This window comes from Tachysurus fulvidraco, chromosome 17 (assembly GCF_022655615.1).
Source record: "Tachysurus fulvidraco isolate hzauxx_2018 chromosome 17, HZAU_PFXX_2.0, whole genome shotgun sequence".
NCBI lineage: Eukaryota > Metazoa > Chordata > Actinopteri > Siluriformes > Bagridae > Tachysurus > Tachysurus fulvidraco.
In genome coordinates this window covers 11799415-11821674 of record NC_062534.1, presented here as the reverse complement: position 1 = coordinate 11821674, position 22260 = coordinate 11799415, and the positions used below count along the sequence as shown (strand labels likewise).

The 22260-nt window shown below is 37.0% G+C and overlaps 1 protein-coding gene across 12 annotated transcripts in view; it reads right to left on the bottom strand.

Annotated features, from left to right (window-relative positions):
* Positions 1 to 5860: 5860 nt before the first annotated feature.
* Positions 5861 to 22260, bottom strand: part of ablim3 (actin binding LIM protein family, member 3) — a 46211-nt gene continuing 29811 nt past the window's right edge. For 4 of the 12 annotated variants that reach the window (XM_027136062.2, XM_027136063.2, XM_047802642.1 and 1 more), the window contains 14 exons: positions 22033 to 22188; positions 20702 to 20731; positions 20458 to 20587; positions 19927 to 20025; positions 19352 to 19402; positions 13366 to 13500; positions 12589 to 12659; positions 12263 to 12416; positions 9003 to 9032; positions 8636 to 8691; positions 8467 to 8527; positions 8280 to 8287; positions 7086 to 7166; positions 5861 to 6880 (listed from right to left, as the gene is read on the bottom strand). In XM_027136062.2, the coding sequence (XP_026991863.1) occupies positions 6767 to 6880; positions 7086 to 7166; positions 8280 to 8287; positions 8467 to 8527; positions 8636 to 8691; positions 9003 to 9032; positions 12263 to 12416; positions 12589 to 12659; positions 13366 to 13500; positions 19352 to 19402; positions 19927 to 20025; positions 20458 to 20587; positions 20702 to 20731; positions 22033 to 22188 (1176 nt within the window). In that variant the 3' untranslated portion in view covers positions 5861 to 6766. The remainder of the gene's footprint in view (positions 6881 to 7085; positions 7167 to 8279; positions 8288 to 8466; positions 8528 to 8635; positions 8692 to 9002; positions 9033 to 12262; positions 12417 to 12588; positions 12660 to 13365; positions 13501 to 19351; positions 19403 to 19926; positions 20026 to 20457; positions 20588 to 20701; positions 20732 to 22032; positions 22189 to 22260) is intronic. The other 8 variants (XM_027136064.2, XM_027136065.2, XM_027136066.2 and 5 more) reach the window with 8 other exon arrangements.

The following is a 22260-nucleotide window of genomic DNA, read 5'->3' as shown; positions in this document are numbered from 1 at the left end:
AAGGCAAGACAAGACAAGATAAACTTTATTGATCTAACAGTGAGGAAATTCACTTCAGTAATAACAATAAGATATACAATGTCTGACAGAATTGACTAGACCCCTCGCATTTTTGTAAATATTTTATTATATCTTTTCATGTGACAACACTGAAAACATGACACTTTGCTACAATGTAATGTAGAGAGTGTACAGCTTGTATAACAGTGTAAATTTGCTGTCTCCACAAAACAACTCAACACACAGTCACTAATGTCTAAACTGCTGGCCACAAAACGTGTCATTTCTTCAGTGTTTTCACATGAAAAGATAGAATAAAATATTTACAAAAATGTGAGGGTTGTACTCACTTGTTGAAAATTGTTGTAAATTAATTGTATGTATCAAGTTTAGAATTACATTACAATAGTGAGGTAATAAAATGAACAGTACATATTAAGACTGAATTTGAAAATTGCAAAAATACAAAAAGTCAAAATATATGTCTGCTTGTGACCATACAAACACAGAGCAGAGCAGAACAGGAAAGAAAGGCCAAAATACAATGAGAAAAAGAAAGGGGAGAAAAAGTGTCATGGACAGTCATTGATTAATTAATGCTACCATACTTGCTATTGTTAGGACTCAGCCACGCCTTTGTCTGCTCCTCCCTTTTTCCCCATTGTCATTACCTTGTCTATTTAACTGTGCCTCGTTGCCTTGTGCAGCACGGAATCTACTGTTGTTTTGTCCTATTGTCCTGTCTCTAGTCCGTGTCATGTTTCATGTCTTTTGTTATTAAACTCTGTTTATTTGGCTATCCTGCATTTGGGTCCGTTTTATCCCGGGTTCATGACAGCTATATACACAGCACAAACTTGTACTCCCAAAAGTGACTGTGCCTTTTTGCATACCTTGTCTGCATTAATTCATCCTCATTGTTTGTGCTTCATACACTGGGGGCTGGACACCCCTAAGGGTAAAACTCTAGAATCACTCTTGCTGAAAATGACCTACCAGTCAATCCACAATTTCCAACTCTGCTCTCTATTGAATATGGACAGAGGTCTTGTTCTTTCGTGGCTTGTGGTTTTCACAAACACTGTACTGTACATGATTTTAACCCCTAGGAGGCTGTTAAGACCTTGGTTCTTACTACTAATTTTACTAGTTGTAGGAACAACTGGGTGAATTCATCCCCAAGCAGATCTGCTATCCAAAACAGATGGTGGGTTTTGAGCAAGGTCATTTTTGTCTGCCCCCTGAGAATCTAGCAGTCCAGGAAGCATGAAAGAGCCTCTCGTGTTGCCTTATTCCAAGTCTTTTGACATTTTACAGTAACTACTAAACAGCTTGCAACCTTTAATGCTAGCAACTCAGCAGATTATTTCTTGCTATGGCCAGTATAATCACTGTGTGTTATTCAGACCAGATGGCATCTGGTCCTTAGACCAAAGGTTTATTTGCTGTAAATAAAAATGTATATAGTTAAGACCTAACTTCTAAGTTCTATAGAGAGGTATTCTAAAATAACTGTACTGTATTATGACTTTATGTTTCACTTCAGGTGGACTTTGTAAAAATTTACATTTTGCCTCTGTAGTTATGATCCTCTGTTATATTCTCTTTTATAAATCTTGCATTAGGGTTCAGTTTAGAATTGAGTGCTGGAAAACAAAAATAAAGAACATTCTCAAATTCTCTGGAATTACATCCTGTAAATTAATGATGCTACACTATTCTACAGTGTTTCCATAAAGACTCTTTAAAATGCAAATGACCTTTATTAATGCTGGCAAGGGTTATATTAATTAACAGATATCAACAGACCTTACTAACTGTTATGCCTAATTATTACCTTTAGTTAAGGCAGAGTTAAAACTGTTCTTTTGTTTTCTCCACAGGAGACATTTAACTAATCACCTTTGGGTGGTAATTTATAGGGTAAAATCACACCAGCTCGTTGTTTCCCACAAAAGCACCTTCTGCCATGTTTTATTCCTTACTCATTCTATTCCATACTGCATTCTATTTTTATTTCACAGACAGTCTTAAAAAAAATCGCTGCACATTATGTTGTGTATACTGTAGGTGTGTATGTGACCAAAAAAAAATAAAAATTGACATTAGTTGAGTATTTAATTATTATTTGTGTAAGCATTGCTGGCCTCCTGGTTGTCCAGCTGCAGGATCCAAAACTCTCATTGTCATGGCTGGAGTTTAATTCGTGGGGAGGGAGCTAACATAGCCGCTGAAAAGTTAACTCCCAAGCCCGGATTAAATGAGAAGATCACCAGTGGTGAAAAATTAGTTCTTTAAAATATGGTAGTTCATGGGCTCGTGTGAAGATGTTATAATGAATTCTATTAAGCACTAACATATTTTATCCCAAAGCCTGGTATCTGCTGCCAGGACTTTCAGACTTGACCAAAGCATGGACTATATTTCCAAATAAACATAAAAATAGTTAAATAACAGTTAATTAAGTCATTTTTTGCAAACACCATATGAGACAATAGCTTTGAACTCGACCTCTTCAGGTGTTTCCAAACCTTTTATACATTACAATGAGATTTGGAGCTGTTTGCACCTTCCATAATTAGACCTCATTCTGAGTGAAAAACATTAGTTATGTAGTAAACTGACATACAAGCCTAAGCATGCAATTTATGCACTGTGCACACAACAGCATTTAAATGAATAATTAAGTGTGCTACATTGCCCATACAAATGCATTTGAGGCAGGATTACACAGCGAATGAGAATGGGGCTACAAAAGGGTGGAGAAATGGAAAATATGGCTGATATATTACATATATATTTCACTTGATATGCAAAGTTTTGGGTTAGCTAGTTAATGTTGTCCAGGTGCTGAATGCTGCTAGGTGTTCTTTTATTCATTCTCATAATTTTCATAAGGGTGGCTCAGTAGAGCCTTACAGCACCTGATTCGATCCTGAGCTTGAGTTATCATCTGTGTGGAGATATACATTTTCTCCCAATGTTCACATGGCATTCTTCTGTTTTCTGGTTTCCTTCCACTGTCCTAAAATATGTTGGTAGATTTAATGACTACACTGAGTTGCCCTAAAGTGTAAATGTGTGTGCATGGTGACCTGTAATGGACTTTGGCATCTCACCCAGGCTATATAGAGTATCTCACAGAAGTGAGTACACCCCTCACATTTTTGTTAATATTTTATTATACCTTTTCATGTGACAACACTGACAAAATAACACTTTTCTACAATGTAAGTAGTGAGTATACAACTTGTATAACTCATATACAATATAATAAATAACTCAACACAGTCATTAATGTCTAAACCGCTAACCACAAATGTGAATACACCCCAAAGGGAAAATTGGGACCAATTAGCCATTTTCTCTCCCCTATGCCATGACTCAGTGTTACAAGGTCTCAGGTGTGAATAAATAGCAGGTGTGTTAAATTTGGTGTTATCACTCTCACTCACTCATACTGGTCACTATAAGTTCAACAAGGCACCTCATGGCAAAGAACTTATTTTATAAAAAATAATTGTTGCTCTACATAAAGATGGCGTAGGCTATAAGAAGATTGCCAAGAACCTAAAACTGAGCTACAGCATGGTGGCCAAGACCATACATAGCGGTTTATGATGGGTTTGACTCAGAACAAGCCTCACCTTAGTCGACCAAATGCTAAGTGCACGTGGTCAGCATCATATCCAGAGGTGTGTTTGGGAAATATATGAATGCTGCCAGCATTGCTGGAGAGGTTGAAGAGGTGGGGGGTCAGCCTGTCAGTGCTCAGACCATATGCCACACACTACATCAAGTTGGTCTGCATGGCTATCATCCCAGAAAGCCTGCAAACAGCTTACTGAAGACAAGCAGACTAAGGACATGGGTTACTGGAACCATGTCCTGTGGTCTGATATGACCAAGATAAACTTAATTGGTTCAGATGGTGTCAAGTGTGCGTGGCAGCAACCAGGTGAGGACTACAAGTGTGTCTTGTCTACAGTCAAGCATTGTGGTGGGAGTGTCATGATCTGGGGCTACATGAGTGCTGCCGGCACTGGGGAGCTACAGTTCATTGAGCGAACCATGAAGGCCAACATGTACTGTGACATACTGAAGCAGAGCATGATCCCCTCCCTTCGGAGACTGGGGACAGGGCAGTATTGCAACATGATACCGACCCCAAACACACCTCCAAGATGACCACAGCCTTGCTAAAGAAGCTGAGGGTAAAGGTGATGGACTGGCCAATCAAGTCTCCAGACCTGAACCCTATTGAGCATCTGTGGGCCATACTCAAACGGAAGGTGGAGGAGCACAAGGTCTCTAACATCCACCAGCTCTGTGATGTCATCTTGGAGGAGTGGAAGAGGACTCCATTGGCAACCTGTGACACTCTGGTGAACTCCATGCCCAAGAGGGCTAAGGTAGTAATGGAAAATAATGGTGGCCATACAAAATATTGACACTTTGGGCCCGATTTAACATTTTTAATTAGCTGTGTACTCACATTTGTGTCAAACAGTTTAGACTTTAATGGTTGTGTGAAGGTGACAGCAAATTTACACTGTTATACAAGCTGCACACTCACTACTTTACATTGTAGCAAACTGTCATTTCTTCAGTGTTGTCACATGAAAAGCTATAATAAAAATATTTACAAAAATGTGAGGCATGTACTCACTTCTGTGTGATACTGTCTACCTCATGCCCAGTGTTCTGGGATAGTAAACCGATCCACTGCAACCCTAACCAGGATAAGGTAGTTACTAAGATGATTACATGAATGAATGATGAACTGATTGAATGAAGAATTGACAGCATTTAGTAGGCGGTACTAGGAGAAGTTTGATGATGGTCTCCAACCTAACTAAATTTATCCATTCGTTTCAGATGCACCATGACAAAGCTTTTTTTTTTTTACAGTGCATCATGATCTCTAGGACAGCCAAAACAAATATTAATTGAAAGAATTTCATTTTGTATCATTTTGAAACCAATACTGTATAGAAATTGCACTACATAAAAACGTATTGTATTTTTGTATCACTATTATTCAAAGTATTGAAAAAAGCCATAATTTTAGAGGGCATTATATTAACTATAGTTTTGTGAACCCTGGTAACCAACAATGTGGATGAGCTGGCTGTGTTAGAAGGTTCTGGGTAAACAGTGGTATTTATTACAAATAATGTGTCATATGTCACAATGTGATATTGGCATTTGTTTCACAACACTCCAGGTGGTAATCCGGGGTTGACAGAACTTCATTTAAAAAACTAACTTACCTGTGTTCTGAATCTCAAAGTTAATTCTTCTTTTCAGTTGCAAACAAAATCAAAAATACACCAGTAAACCAGCTTTATTTAAATATAAGGTAGCTACATAACTTGTTGAAACTGCTGACAAATAAATAAAGTTAACTAGATAGTTTAAAAAAGAAAGAATACAAAATATGTTCACTCTCCTACTGATTACTCTTAAGTTGGCATAACACATACCAGTGGCCAAATAAAAAAGACCACACAAATAAACAAACATATAAACAAAAAACATCCAACAAGAGCAAAGGTGTAAAACAAGAAAGCTTTCATCTGGTGGTTTGTGTGGTCCAAATCTAAAATAATCTGCACAATTTATACAATTATCCTGCTGTAATACACTCCACTGTTAGGTCCCAATTATGTGCACTAGAGGTAAATTATTTGTTTCTTGCGAGAGATGTATCCTTGAGTAAAATAACATTCCTGGAGACCCAAGTGATTGTCCAAAATTGCTAACCATGCTTGAAATGTGAATAAATATGGTATAACACCCTAACGCAATAAACCCAAACTCTACAACTGAGATTGATGCTCAAAAAATGTCACATGCCTTGTTTTAAAAAGAGACACATTTAATTGTCAGTAAACAGACACTCTGTTTATCACCAGAGAAATAAAATAGTAAAAAGAGAAACTTAAACATTGCACCATAAACCCTTATATTTCTTCTGATGTATTTTAATGCTTTGCTAGTGCATGTGATTATTCCTTAAATTAGCCTATAAACAAATGACCTAGCCACTGATAATCACTGCTACCATTACAAAACTCTTAAGGATGGCTCAACACATTGTTTAGACAGGTTACTAAATAACCATATTTGTTGAAAGAATCAAATTACATTCAGTGTTTAAGCCTGGGACTTACTTTGAATCATCTATAGCATGGGTAGTATTCAATCCCTACTTTTTCTGTTCATCACACATAGTACTGAAACTTTGGTTTTCATTTCATGGAAAAGTTAGCATGTTTCCATTAACCTTAATTATTACTCAATTATGTATTTTCATTGTAAGTTAAAAATGGTCCATAAAGTGAAATATTAGTTTACAAGTGTAGTATACAAGAAAGAAACAAAAAAAAATCTTAGCTTATGTTAATAATATAGTGTCTACATTCTAGTCACTCTGCTGGTGCATATGTTAACACAAAATATAAGGCAAAATTCCCAACTTTTTACATTTGATTCTCTATTTTTGTCATTAAGAAATGAGCAAAATCTATTAAATCAACGAGAATCTAACATGACATCTAGCTTTCCTCTTTATTTTTGACTGCTGCTCTCTTTTTTATTTCCTACACTCAATGATCTTGGCCTGGTTAATACTACATATGTGCCTGGCACATGTTCAGCAGCACAAGGATTTTCTGTTGTTCACTTGGCCAGAAAAGGGTAGCATCATTTTAGCTGGTTCTGGACAGGTGGCTCTATTTATTTCTGTAGGGAGCAGGAACATTTAGAATAGCCTAGCCTGTTTCTTCATCTCATTCCTCTTCCACAGTGCCAGTCGGTCAAATTCAGCCATGGTCATACCAAAGACCTGGTAAAACTCCTCAGGAGAGAGATGCCTCTAAAAGACACATGGGATTACAAATGTTTGTGTTAAAATATTATAAATAAATAGTCCCTGTAAAATACTGAATTCACATGGCATATATATTCACAGTATAGGCTTTGTATCCAATGCAACCTTACCCAGAATATTTTTTTCTGTATATGAATGAATACTATTATGTTATATTATAATATATTGCGCAAATAATTTAATGACTCACTTCCAGTCTTGCTCTATCGACGTCTTTTGGCAGCCTATTACGCCCCCTGGTGGTCACAATTAGTGCCTCATATGGGTAAACCTGTAGGAGGAGTTGCATAGGAAGGTAAGATGGTTCATTATATCCAATGCATGCCCTTTTGGCCTAGCAAGTTGTATTTTTAATGCAGCCTTGGTAAATTTGGGTTAAAATTTGTTTAAAAACACAGTGGTTATCATATGTATCTATAACCTAAGTACTATTGTTCATCATATAGCTATGGCTGTCAACATTTTACTGCAATTTACATATAAATATTTGAAATTAAATCACATTTTTTCACATACAATAGTTTGACACTTAACTTAATTTAACTTAACACTTATTACAGTGAATTAATACTGAGTAGATTTTCTAACTATTTGCATTTTTACACATTTTAATACATACAAATTATGCTGAGTATCTTAAAATATTGCATATAGTAGTAAAATAATGTAAATGAGCTTTAATAATATTAATTTGATTATCTTTGATGTTTTGGATTTATTGTTAAGTTATTAAGTTTATTATTAAAACCTGTTACCAGAGGTGACTGAAAGGAAACTGGACAGATCACAGCGATAACACAGGATATAGCTGTTTATAATAATGCCTATGCTGTAAATATAAATTTTTCTATGTATGTACATTAATTCCTGTACATTAATAATGTACATTAATACAGGTTAGATAAACATTTGCCTCCTATTTACAGGCACTGCATTTGGAAATTTTCCATCTTTTAACCTGCCATTCTTGTAGGTCTTGTTCTGTTTCCCATCCTTTGTCCGTGTTTTTTTTTCTCTGTCATTTTAGTTAAGCACATATTTACACAAAATGTTATTATAACTAAAAATATTTTTTTCTTCTTACAGATCTTAGGTAAGTAGGTAAGTATATGATTAATATACTTACATGATAATATGATTTGTATTTTGTAGCCGCATTGATGAGACCATGGAAGAAATTACTAGGCAGGAATCCCCATGACCTTATGACAGGAAAACCTGATTTCCACATTCTCTTTAATTTTTATTTCACTTTTAAATAGCTGGATGTTGCTTTAAGCTCATCCTGTTGAAATACTGCAATTTACCTCTTTTTTTGGTTTCTGATCAGAACTACTGCTTACAGATTGCATCTGTTTTATGATGGCTGTTTTTTAGGACTCACCTTGTACTCTGCAGAAAAATCAGAAAAATAACATGCAAGAGAAAATAAACACTCTGTTAGCTGCTGTTTGTCATGGAATGTTGTGTAGATTGGAATGACATTAAAATTAAATTAAAATAAAATTTAAATAAAATTAAAAATGATCTATCTCCATAGATAACACCACAGCAAAAGTGCTACAACTAACCTCTGATTCCCCAGTTGACCTCATTGCCACTGTCATACTGGAAGTAGTCTGTGTTTTGTTGCTGTAAAACAAACATTATTGTCAGACAATCAAGGTCAGCTTGACTTCATAAAGTTTTAAATATTTTCCAACCAGCAGTTGTTTTTATTCACTTGCTGTAATGTATTACCCTGTGTAGTCCATTTCTTCCATACCCTGGTAAAGAGGCTGATTTTGATATATACTCTAGAAAAGATAAAAAGAGAATAGCATAAAATAAACAAAATGACATGCAGATCAGCAGGAGTTTGTCTTAATGCAAGTGAGCAGATGCTCCAAAAGGTAATGCCAATTTCAGATCTCTTCCAGATACACACACAACTCTTAATTAAGCTTGCAACTCCCATATTCCCAAAAGGGTGCCCTATATGAACACTTATACTGAGATATTTACATATGACCTGCTTGCATTCTAATAATCTCCAATTAAATTCTTGCTACCTCAAGCCTAATTTTAATTAAACAGATATGGAGGGAAGATGCATGAAGTTGCTCACCAGTTTCAGATGGATAGAGTGCCTGTGAAGCTGAAAAAAAAAACACAGAAATGTGGCACTTCACCATGGTCTCTATACCAGTTTGAAATGCAATTCATCCAGATCATAATGTAATGACAAATACAAAACAATTCCATTCATATAAAAGTTTTGCAGTGGTTGCAATTTAAACTCAATTTTCATCTTAAGATACTCTGCATAGACCAGACTGATTTTGTATGGAGGGAACACCCACTATATACTGTACATGTCTTTTCCCACTACTAAAAAAGATAGCATTGCTCAGAAAATAATAGAACAAACACATTATTGTATACATATACAGTACCTAGTAGCTACTTATCATCTTGGTATTCACTTGAATGAAAGTCTAGGCAAAGAAAAGTAGTGGCTTAAGAAGAAGCACATTAGAAGCACACTGCGATCCTGGAGTGGCCTAGCCAGTCTCCAGACTTTAATCTCATAGAAAATGTGTAGAGGTTTGAGTTGCCGATCGTCAGCCTGGAAACCTTAATCACTTGGAGCGGATCTGCAAAGTGGAGTGGGGCAAAATCCTTCCTGAGATGTGTGGAAACCTAGTGGTCAACTATAAGAAACATCTGACCTCTGTGATTGCCAACAATGTTTTTCCAAGTTCACAAATTACTAATTCATGGTTTGCGAAGCGGTCAAATACTTTTTTCACTCATTAAAATGCAAGTTCATTTATATTTTAACATGTCTCTCACTGTTAAAATAAACCTACCCTTAAAATTCTAGACTGATCATTAAATTTGTCAGTGCACAAATATACAAACTCAGCATTGGATCAGATACTTATTTCCCCTTATGGTATGGAGAGGTGAGTTCGGGGCTGGATATTCCCCTTACCCTGAAAAAAGTGTAAATGCAAAACATTGCCTTTCCTTTCCTGGCAAAGCGATTGCCACATGGGAACTATATGGCCAACCAGACAGGTTGTGATAATGATCTCTTCCACATTACTGCACCCATAGAAACACCTTCTTGTTGGTCCTCCTGTTTTCATTAAGACATTGCAACCAACTGGTTGCCCATGAAGTCTGAAGGCTAAATGTAGACATCACTGCTCTCAGTGAAATCTGCCTCCCAGAGGAACAAGAACAAGGTACAAGTTATACCCACTAGCAAGCAAGACAAGCAAACCAGAGAATGATAGATGTCTTTCTAAAGTTGTCTTTATAGTTAGAAATTCCATTGCCACCAAACTTGAAAAGCTACCAACAGGTCACTAATACCATGCATCTCCCATATTTAAAAATGCAGCATTTCATACTCTTCATTGTGCACACCCTAAAGGATACATTTTATATTTATCTGTGCAACCTTGTGTGGCACACCACCACCGATGTCAAGGTTATTATCCTTGGTGACTTCAATGACAGAACAAGCCAAGTTTCAGAAGCCAAGAATGGACTGCCTTGCAAAAATGGTATTGGAAATTTGCAAAAATCGGTATTGGGTCCAGCACTACAAACAAAACTTGACATGAGTTCTTTGTGTGCTAATGGATAACAAGGCAAGCTTCCACAGGACCTCTGTGATCTGGTCATCATCACCCTATACAAGAACAATCGAAGTCAGACTGCTCCCATATTTGAGGGACAACTCAGTTTTGCAGGTACACAAAAATCCCTGCAAGAGTACTCCTCAAGAGCCTGGTACCACCACTGCAGACAAACTCCTCCCAGAGAGCCTGTGCAGTCTTAGAATTTATAAGAGCACCACAGACATGGTTATAGTTCTCAGACAGCTCCAAGAGAAACACAGGGAAAAAAACAATAGACTACTTATGTTTGGTGACCTTACCAAAATGTTTCCTCAACATGATAATTTCAATACATGGAGGCCTGTCAGAGTTGGCGGAGATAAAAGCAGACCCAAACACAGGGAAAACAAATAAAAACAGAGGTTTATTAACAAAACACAAAACAGGGAAAATAAATACATGATAGCTAGAAACAAGAACATAAAAGACGACAAACGACAAGGATCCCATGAAGCTCACTGCAACGAAGAGGAAAAAATGTATAATACATATAATATTTAATCCAATTACAATCGGGTGAGTGTGACAAGACACGTGACAGAAAATACAATGTTGGAACGCTCCTTAATGTTCGGCAGTGAATGTCCAAGCAAAAATCCTCACAAGGCCAAAGTGGCCAAGTCTGACACAGCAAAGACCTCTCAGAGCACCTTCCTATAAGCAATGGAGTAAATCCTCACATCAAATCTCTTCAAGATCTTCTTCAACATTATGCCCTAATGGCCACAGTAGACCTTGATGATGACGATGGTGTCTACATCTGATACTGCACCAAGTCTTGATTTTGCATTTGGCTTTTGGTATTGCCTGATTTTTGTAGACTAAATTTACAAACGGAAAGTGACACGGTTCAGGTGTCATGACATCATTTTGGGAGGGGGAAGAAGAGAGAGTGAGAACTGCAGAGGGTAAAGGGAAAAATTCAGCTGTTTTATGCACTTTCCCATGAGGCTCACAGAAATAGAAATGAGGAACGGGTCGCATATGCATGTGAGGAGAAAGCAACAGAGTGAGACACAAAGGAGGTGCAGACAGCATGTTGGGAAAGGGAGACATAGAAAACAATAGAGAGGCAGTGATAGAAAGGGAAACAGACTAAAAGAGTGTGCATCTGTGGAGATGGGTTTGGCTTCTGAATTTCTACTTGTAAGAGAGACACTTCAAACCTGCACTGCAGTAACACTGCTCTGCTCACAAACATAAAGTATCATGCATTTACTTTAATGTGTCACAGTTTCACAGATGTAATGAGATCCAGTACGAGTCTAGTACCATAACATTAACTATAACACCATGAGCTGTATTCTGCTGTGACTAGAATATTATTACAACTGATAATCTACAAACTGCCCTGCTTGTGTTTTATCTGCTGGTTCTCCCCTGAGTTTGCTTGTGGCTAGAGATGAGACCTTCAGGGAGAATTGGGCTTTTTCCACAACAATGGAAATCTACACTAGTGTAACTCAACACTGGTATAACTCAAAACATTTGTGAAATATGAGGTGCTGCATTTTATGCTAATGTCTTCTCAAAAGCACTCCTTGTAAAGCCAGAATGTCTATTTAAATGTCTATTAGTAGTCTGTGACATCTGCAGAAGTTTCATTAGACCTAATCAGAACTAAGTGGCAAATAACTTCTGAACTATACTACTTATACAGATACCTGGATTTTAAGACACCAGCAGTACTTACTGCCATTGATGCTGTTGTTGTAGCTGGCAGTGTGCAGAGTCTCCTTGCTCCCAGCCCGGGAGTTCCGTGTGCTGCCCCAGGGATCGTTGCCATAAGAACCAGAGCGGGCTTTCATCTCTTCCTTTAGGATCATCCTGCCAATCCCACCCTGTATCTAAAAGGGTGATAGAATTAATTTTCATGCTACAAGTGGAAAGAAAAACACTATAAATCTACCACAGAGTTCAATTCTAACAATGTTTAAAAACATGATTCATAGAATGTAGTATATGCTTCAAAAATTGTTGGAATAAGACAGCACAAGACAGACATAAAGCGTTTCATACTCTTTGAAGACCAAAATTCCACCCATCTTCCTCTCCCCCTGATGAGAATCTTCTTCGTGGAATACGTAAAGCTGTGTGAGAGGGAAGAGATGTTAAATGTCTGGATGTAAGATTCAAGTAGCTTATCCAGAAATGCTTTTGGTTAACTGAGTGAAACAGACTGTGTGTATACATGAGAAAAAACAAACTCCTGTTCACATCACATCACTATGTCTCACTATACCCATTTAGATTTAAGTTGATTTGAAACAGTGAACCATACTCTGCAAGTATAATAGTATAATCTCTTTATACTATAAAACTGCGGTCCTCTGAACTTTGTACACTACTGGCAAAGATAAACTGAGCCACATTTCAATAAAATGTTTGACATTCGATATTGCAACTGCTATTCATATTTGTCCAGCTTTTACACATTTAAAGTTAATTCACACTAGTAGCATTTCTAGAGAATTTGTAGATGCAGATGTGTCCAATACACGTGCACAACAGATGTGCTTTTATTTTAAGCAATGTCACTAAACTTTATTTAAAATTATAATCTACAATGACTTTAGGATTCTGCATGATGTTCTATCATGGAAACTAGACACAGAAAAATAAAAAAGACACATACATGGCATTTGCACAACATATCTTTCATGAATTCCGGGGTTACAAAAAAGTAACTAATAAAAAACATAACCCAAATTGAATTCAAATTCATGTAAACCATATGTTTGGTTTTCAGTTTAGTATAGCAGCAAATGCTAGCCAAGCACATATTTGGTTACCTACATTTAGGGGAGCCAGGATTTTGGAAGTAATCAGACTGGGAGTGCTGGTAGTGCTCGGGTGAGTAAGCTGTTGAGAATCTAGACGACTGGAGGATATCTTCGCTGGTCTTGCTCTTTGTAGCTGCGTCATGATTGTCTGCACAGAGGAAAAAACATAGATCATAGATCATCAGAATAAATCTATGTATGTTCCATCAAAAAAATATGCTATCCTGAACTTCACAGGTAACACTACACAAACCAGATGGACAAGAAAAAGCAGAGTATGTCAGAAAAAGGGCATTATTTGATCTTGAGTGAAGAATGGCCCTAATTCTAAAAGCTCAAATGACTACATTTAGCTAAATTGACCACTGTTCATGCTAAGCTGCTCTGAAAAATTATCCCAGCATATTATTAGACAATGCAAGAAAATAGCTGAATGGCTTTTTAATTTTTACTCAAGACTAATAACTCTTTGTTTATTCTTTTTAGTATAAAGCAACTGAATAAAAGACATTAGCAAATTATACTGATAATTTGACTTTACACATACACACAAAAACAATGGTAGAAGGATGGACAAGCATAATATAATGACAGAGAAAATTACACACAGGTGCAGTATGTGGGGTAAACTGAAGGGTAATTTATACTTACAGAGTACATGGTTGATTGAGGAAAGTGCATCAGTATGTAGTATGGAGGGAATATTAATATGACCAAAAAATTAAAAAGGAAAAACAGAAAAAGGGAATTATTTGCAACCTATCAGAAACATTTGGTAAGAGGTAAGTTTGGTACCCAAATGATGACGAAAGAAACAGAAGTAAAACAGAATAATCTCTGTTATGTATTTAGCATACAGTAAATATGATAATGGAAGGAACTTTTCTGTTTCACAAATCTGTTTCTGTCATCTGCCCTCCATATGGGTAACAAACACTTCTGTATGAGGAATTCATTACAGGCTTGTGATGAAATAGATCTTTTTCTATAGTATTGCATCTTCTCATTAGCATTCATGCTTTTCTGCATATGTATGTTGTGTGTATCCATCTGTGTGTGAGCAGCTAGCTTGGTCCACAATACAAGATTAATAAAACCCTAATCAATTTTAAAAATGTAAAAAAAAAAAACCCTAATATAATAAATTGTTCTTGAATTATTTTTGTTCTAGGTTATCCTTCAGTCATACTACAAGATATGTCAGCATAAAACACCATACAATTTAAAATAATGCGAAAGTCAGTCACGACCTAAAGTCGACACTCTTGAAATCCAGAATCTCACGGCGTTTCTCATGAACAAAAGTGACTTAAGACCAACACAAGCAAGGTGGATGAAAGGATAGCTTGGATCACACTGGTTATCGATTCACATGAGAAAATAGAATTATGCAGGTTAATATTAAGTTCAATAATACAAATAAAATATCAAAAAATATGTAAAAAATAGCAAAAATAAACTAAAAGGATTAACAATAATAAAAAAGCACATAACAGACTTCAAAATTAAAAACAATATGGAATCTGTAAATATTTTATATGTAATGCTGAACTTTAATAGTGACTGAAAATAGAAATAATGCAATGTACACTTTCCCATCATTACTGTTTGCCACTAAAAAAAATTAACAAGTATTGAATAGCCTTCTGATTGAAACCAAAAGGATGGCCTTTTACATCTACTATGTGTCATTGTACCATAGAACCTGGTTTCAGGCAAAGGTCAAGTACATTTTAATAAACTTCAGGAGCTTAGAATAATTTCTGGCATGCCATAATTTTGTTGCTTGTTAAAATATCCTCAATGTGCATGTGGAAAAAATACACTTCTATGCCCTTCCTGGTAGGTTAATTAGCTCTGTTTGAAAGTTCAAACTTAATTATTGCCATAAGATTAGAATTATTAGAATGATTAGAATTATAGTATTTTTTTTACTAAATTAAATAGCTACTGCCTAATTTATGATGGTCAACGCACATCTGTCTCAATTGTTTGTTCTCTAAGGTTCCCTACTGTATGTTGTTGAATTAGGCCTCCTTATACAGTAGTTGTACCTCAGTAAATATAAAGTCATGGGTGACTGTTAAGAGTTCCTAAACCCTAGAAAACTGTGACTTGAAAAATTATACACTGTCTACTTTATTAGGTACACCTGGACATCCCGTTATCTAATTAACCAATCTGGCAGCAGCACAGTGCAAATAAATCAAGGTCAATGTTCACATCAAACATGTTCACATCAAACATCAGAATGGGAAATGTGATCTCTCTCTCTCTCTCTCTCTCTCTCTCTCTCTTTCTCACTCTCACACACACACACACACACACACACACACACACACACACACACACACACACACACACACACACACACACACACACACACACACACACACACACACAACATTATGTGAAAAACAAAAAGCATCCTGTGTGAAGATCTGTAGCCTAAAGCACCTTAATAATGAGAGATAAAAACATTTTCCTTTATCATTAATTATGTCTACCTTCTGCTCTATGTTTATGTTCTGTAAAGCTGCTTTGAGACAATGTCTATTGTAAAAAGCGCTATACAAATAAACTTGAATTGAATTGAATAGATAAAAACATAATGACTAGACTAGTTTGAGCTGACTGGAAGTCTTTACTAGTTCAAATAAGTCTCAAAATACGAGGTGGATGAGCTACAACAGCAAAAGACCACATCAGATACCACTCCTATCAACAGGAATCTGAGGCTATCGTAACTTGAAGACTTCCAAAAACTAGACAGTTAAATTCTGGAAAAAGTCTAGGTGATTTATTTTTGATCTTCAACTGTCCAGTGTTGATAACCCTGTCCCTATGATAGTCTCAGATTCCTGTTTTTTGCTTATAGGAGTAGAACCCAATGTGGACTTCTGTTGTTGTAATCCACCCAACTCAATATAGATGTCTTCTGTTTACTGAAATGCTTTTCTGCCCACCATGGTTGTAAAAACTGATTTTAAGTAACTATATCATTCCTGGAAGCACAAACTAATATGGACATTTTCCGATCTGATCTGATATCTTGATATTAAGACATTATTTTGATGCATAGATGACTTCTATTCAGTGGTGTAGTCTAGGTTTTTGTAGTGAGTATACTGTGATTTCTTTTCCCCCTCCCAGCCTCATACGCACCATCCTAGAGCGACAGCCAATAGGCACCACCACACTCACTAATGCATAAAATATGCAACTACATGTAATTTAGAGCATTATTAAAGACTGCATATGTGTTATCAACATTCCAATTTTCAGACAACATTCCAGACAGTTGGCAGCACCCATTGACTTTCACAGTAGGAAAAAATATTGACTATGAAACTCAATGGGTGCTGCCAACTGATTACTGGTCTGATTGCCAACATTTTTCAAAATATCATCTTTTGTGTTAAACAGAAGAAAGAAACTCATGCAGTTTTGGAACAAATTGAGGGTGAGGAAATAACACAATTTTCATTTTTGGGTGAACTATACCTTTAAGAGCTACATTTAGCCTTAAATGTTATATGCATGGGGGGCATGGTGGCTTAGTGGTTAGCATGTTCGCCTCACACCTCCAGGGTTGGGGGTTCGATACCCGCCTCCACCTTGTGTGTAGAGTTTGCATGTTCTCCCCATGCCTCTGGGGTTTCCTCCGGGTACTCCGGTTTCCTCCCCCAGTCCTAAGACATTCATGGTAGGTTGATTGGCATCTCTGGAAAATTGTCCGTAGTGTGTGTGTGTGAGTGAATGAGAGTGTGTGTGTGCCCTGCGATGGGTTGGCACTCTGTCCAGGGTGTATCCTGCCTCGATGCCTGATGATGCCTGACATAGGCACAGGCTCCCCGTGACCCGAAAAGTTCGGATAAGCGGTAGAAAATGAATGAATGAATGAATGAATGAATGTTATATGCATATGGGACCTGGACCACAGGTTTTATCAGCTGTCAATTTTCAGTGTACATTTAAGAGTGAACAATAAACATTTGTTCAGTTCTATCATCAACACTCTTTCATTGCAGAATATTATGAACTGAATGAACTGGTAGTTTACAAAGCTTTCCAAATACATTTGTACTCGGCAGTGGGTGAAATGTCACCCGAAGCTGCTGTAGCTTTAGGCGCAGGCTTCCGAAAACACTCAGAGTGTAGTTTGAGTCTGCTTTTGTTTCATCTTTTACATTAGTTGGTTAATTTCAAATTTGCGCCAAAAAAGACCGCCGTCAGATCAGGTCACAGGCCACGGAAGCCCCAATGGTCCAAAAATGTTAGTGATTCGCAATCGCAACCACAGTCTGTGTTCGCAACACAGAGCAGGGTGAATTTATGAATGAAAGTTCTGTCACAAAACAATATCGTTACGTATCCTCACGCTTTTTAAGTGGGTTTTTTACTTGGCCTTTCCTAGTGGGTATACGGCGTATACCTGCGTATCACGTAGCACTGGTGTACAGTGCTTCTTTTCTTTTCTATTTCATTCTAGTCTATTCTAGTCTATTTTACATTTACAGTTTAAACTTAAATCCATCTGAATTATAAACACACAATATACAGATCAGCTAGTTGCATCTGACCAACAGATTTTAGTGATTTTATCTAAAAGATGGCTGCAACATCATAAATTATGATGTTGCATGATAGTACCAACTTAAGCATCATACTGAACCATCATAAAGGTAAGGATTGTGGCTGGTTAACGTCAATGTCTCTGAAAATTTTCTTATTCTATAAAAAAAGAGAAGTGATCAGCCTCTGAAAACAATATCTAGCTAGAATGTACCTCTGACCTCCTGAAGTGCTTTGATCTTTTTTATAGTTGATTAAAATCGGTTAAACTTTTGAATGCATAGCCACGCAATCAATGGATAACCATCTGACTTTCTGCATAAGCTCTTGATTATCAAGTATATTGGTCTTCAATCTTAATAAAATTTCACAAGCCTGTACTGACAATGCACATTTACATCATGCACAAGCTTTCGCTGGAAACATTTATTATGTAAGCTCTACACACACACAAGAATACATACAGTCAGGGGACTAATTAAAGGAAAATTAAAGTGTCTTACTAAGGAGTTGGGGCACCAAAACATTTGAAATTATCTTTAGAGGCACACATTCTATACGTCTCTGAAACTGTACTGGAGATGTGTACACCATACTTCCAAAATATATTGCCTGGATGGTGTTTTGATAGTGGTAGAGAGTGCATTGTAATACAGCAGCCCAAAATCTCTCATAAGTGTTTAATTGGGGTGAGATTAAATAAGCCATAGCAAATGATTTACATAATTTATATACTCATTAAACCATTTAGCAAACTCTCTTGACCAGTGAATGAGGCAGAATCATCCTGAAAAAGACCACTTGCATCAGGACAGGAATGTTTCAGCATAGGATAAGGCAATGAATCAGAATAACTTTGTGTTACATTTGCCCTTCCCACTAAGGGGCTAAGCGGATGAACACCTTTTTTTGGCAAAATGCCACCAACATAAGAGTTATCATTTGTCTTTTTCCCTTTAATTTGTCACCCATCTGTACACACTCTACAGAGTGTCATGCAAATAAGAGGGAACAATGCATTGTTACTGCTGTTCAAAGAAAATGGGTTCACAAATTTTTGGAAACTTAAAGAAGACCATAATAAATCAAACTGAGGCAGAAATATTTACTTTGCTTACATTATATTTATAGAAAAATCATTCTATAAATCAGTCGAAGGCTTACTCTCCTACAGAAAGCCCTTTTTATGTCGGTTTTGTGGTCAGTTGCAGTTGCCAGTATACTCAGTTCAAGTCAATCCAATATTCAATGTATGCTAAAGAAGGAAAGCTAACCTCAGTACTGTACTAGCTATCTCTGCTTCAAACACACTTTACTACTTTGTGAAACTGCATCCTAGTTTTCAATATTTAACACAAATCAAGTACACATTTCCCAATGGCTGACAGCCAAGACAGAGGAACAGGGTGGTCTGAGAACACTACCGTGTCTCTTATAGATGGGAGGCTTCCGGTAGATGTTAGGCTCTCCTGTTGCTGAGAATAAAAAGAGAAGTGAGAGTTGAAACATAGAGGAGAGACCGAGGAAGAAAAGGAAAAGAAACATGATTTAAGATTATGTGCATTCCCTCTGAATATTTTTTGTTTTCAGAAAGAACTTTGGACAGCTGAGAAAAGAGCCATATCAGTGGGTGCTTAATAGCATTCTGGTTCAGCATGATGAATAAAAAGGTAAAAGCTGTGAATGATGTTAAAGCCACTGTCAACTTATTTTCATAAATTGCTTCACTTCATGAAAAACTGCATGTACACAATATCCTATGATTCAAGACAAATGCATTGGGAAAATTCTGCTTTGTCATTGTATAGGCTTTTCTAACATTTTTGTAAATTATAATTAAATTGAAGTTATGGGTATATAATTCTTGAATCTACCACTGGACATGCTTATTGAATGATAGATCTTCAGAATCACAAAGATTTCATTACATTATCACTGTTATAACTATTATAACTGTTGGCAGGGGCTTTAAAAGCAGTGATGTAGCTTTGTAGCATACCTGGCACATGGAAATGCTTCGGTGCTTGATTTGTAGTGGGTGTACTTGACCTGCCCTCCAGCTGTGGATAATAGGGTGAGCTCCTGCCACTTTCAGTGCCTGTGTCAAACCCCCAGCCAATGAGAGTGACAGAAGCAGAGCATGAATGAAAAAAATCACCCCTCTCTTTTCACTTTACTCTTAAACACCCTATAGCAGCACAGAGCCAGCAATCCCTCTGCTCACAAAAATAACCTGGGATAGTATGGTATGCATTTCAGTAAAGGCAGGAAAGCTGTGTCTCATATAGCAAAATAAACAGAAAACGCAACATGCAATGGAATGTTTGTTATTTGTTTCAATGCCATCCATGTATCATCCATGTACTGCTGATTGACAATTCCAGGAGAAATAATTAACATGCTTATCCTGTTTTCTGCAACAATAATTCATGCAGATTTCCTTCAAGATGCAGGTTATATATTTGGTATATGTACTCTTCATCAATAGTACATATGCACACATACACAGGAGCTTTCAATAGAGACTTACCATATCTGTAGTAGTGCTGTGGGGACCGGGGCAGCACAGGAGACATGCTTTGTCTGCTATAGGTAGGAGAATCAATATAGCCGGGACTGGAGGATCTCCGCTGCCTTAGATCCACACTGTCATACATGTCCTGACCAAACAAAGAGAGAAAGCAGGGTATGCTGATTACTTCATATTAATATGAAGTGTACTTGAGATTATTCTGTATTAGTGAACAAAAGAAATTTTAAGGCAAGTTTATTACCTGAGAATAAGGGGATAGTGTCCCCAGTGACTGTGGAGGCGAGGAGAAAGAGGACGAAAAGTCATACAGACAATGAGATAAAATCACCTGCTAAATGTTAATATGACTGTGTCAGACTGCTTTTCTTTAGATATTCTTTTGGGGATAAATACCTAGCTAATACTTACACTTGCATCTCCTCATCATTAAATAACATGTTTGTTGCACTGCAGACTCAATTTCTCACTCACATTGGAAAATTTGGTGGTACAAAAATCTTCAGTAGATAGAAGGAGCATTCATCACCAGCATGAAAGTAGTAAAGACTACTGCAAGGCATTGTCTTTGATGTACTCAAATACTGAAATTCTTCTGCTGAAGATGCATAGTTGTCAAGAACAGATGCTCTCCACACACACAACATCTAAGTTATGAATTATTTTAAAATGAACCATTTTGGAAAGTGCTGACAAAAAAAATCTAAAGCAACAGATAGAATAAAATAGTTTTAGATATTCATAATACAGCAACTACATACTTAAAATAAGTGATTTCTAAAATCAATATTTTTATAATTTTTTTTAATTATTTTCCTCTCTAATATAGCCAATTCCTGCCCTCCACTTTGGTCTCTCCTATCAAATAAAAGCTATATGGAGCATGAAGGCTATCACCTGTTTCCTCTGAAACACATGAAGTCAGCCAAACATATCTTTTTGAAGTGCTGCTCATGCAACGTCGGGGCAGCTAACACACTTGGAAAGTGCTATCTACCATACACATGCACTCACAGACACCCATGATTGGCTAGTATCACTGTAATTGATGTGGGAGAGAGTATGTCTCCCTCCCTGACAGCATGGCAAATTTTGGCCTCTTGGTCCTATGGATGGCTGTGGCATTATCAAGATTTGCATAGTAATTGAACTTTTTAAATACAAATTTCTATTAAAATGATGGGGTATACTTCTCGTCTTGCAATCTTTAACCTTTCATATTGGGCATAATGGGATGTTGGATGAAACATTATCTGTTCTAAATTTAAGAAATGAGGAACCAAGATCTTTCATACCAGTGCATGCCGAGAGTCAAGTACTTAAAAAGAATTCTCTACACACAGATATGGTGAATCAGATTCCACAGATATGAGTGAAAAGAACACATGCATTTATCAACTTTGCCTTTGTGGTAATCAGCAAGCACTGAACAGGCACACAGACGAGACACAGGCATGTTGGGAACACAGGGCCAGACTCTGAAAGCTAAACTAGTTTGGGTTAGCTGGTCTACACATACGCGTGGCATGCTGGGGAGAGACACAGCACAGAGCTATAGTGCCACTAGGGCAGTACCTCGCCGAAGCTGAGGCGCTCTAGCCTGTCGTCCGAGTGGAACCTGTAATATGGCTCATAGGATAAGAATTCAGGCCTCTGCAGATCGTAAATGGCCTTAACCTTAGGCAATGCGGCCAGATCTTTGTACTCTAGGATCTCATTCTCCACTCTAGCCTGAGGAAAGGGACACAGGACAGACATACACACGCACATACACATACTCACACATATCAAAATGCAATGAGA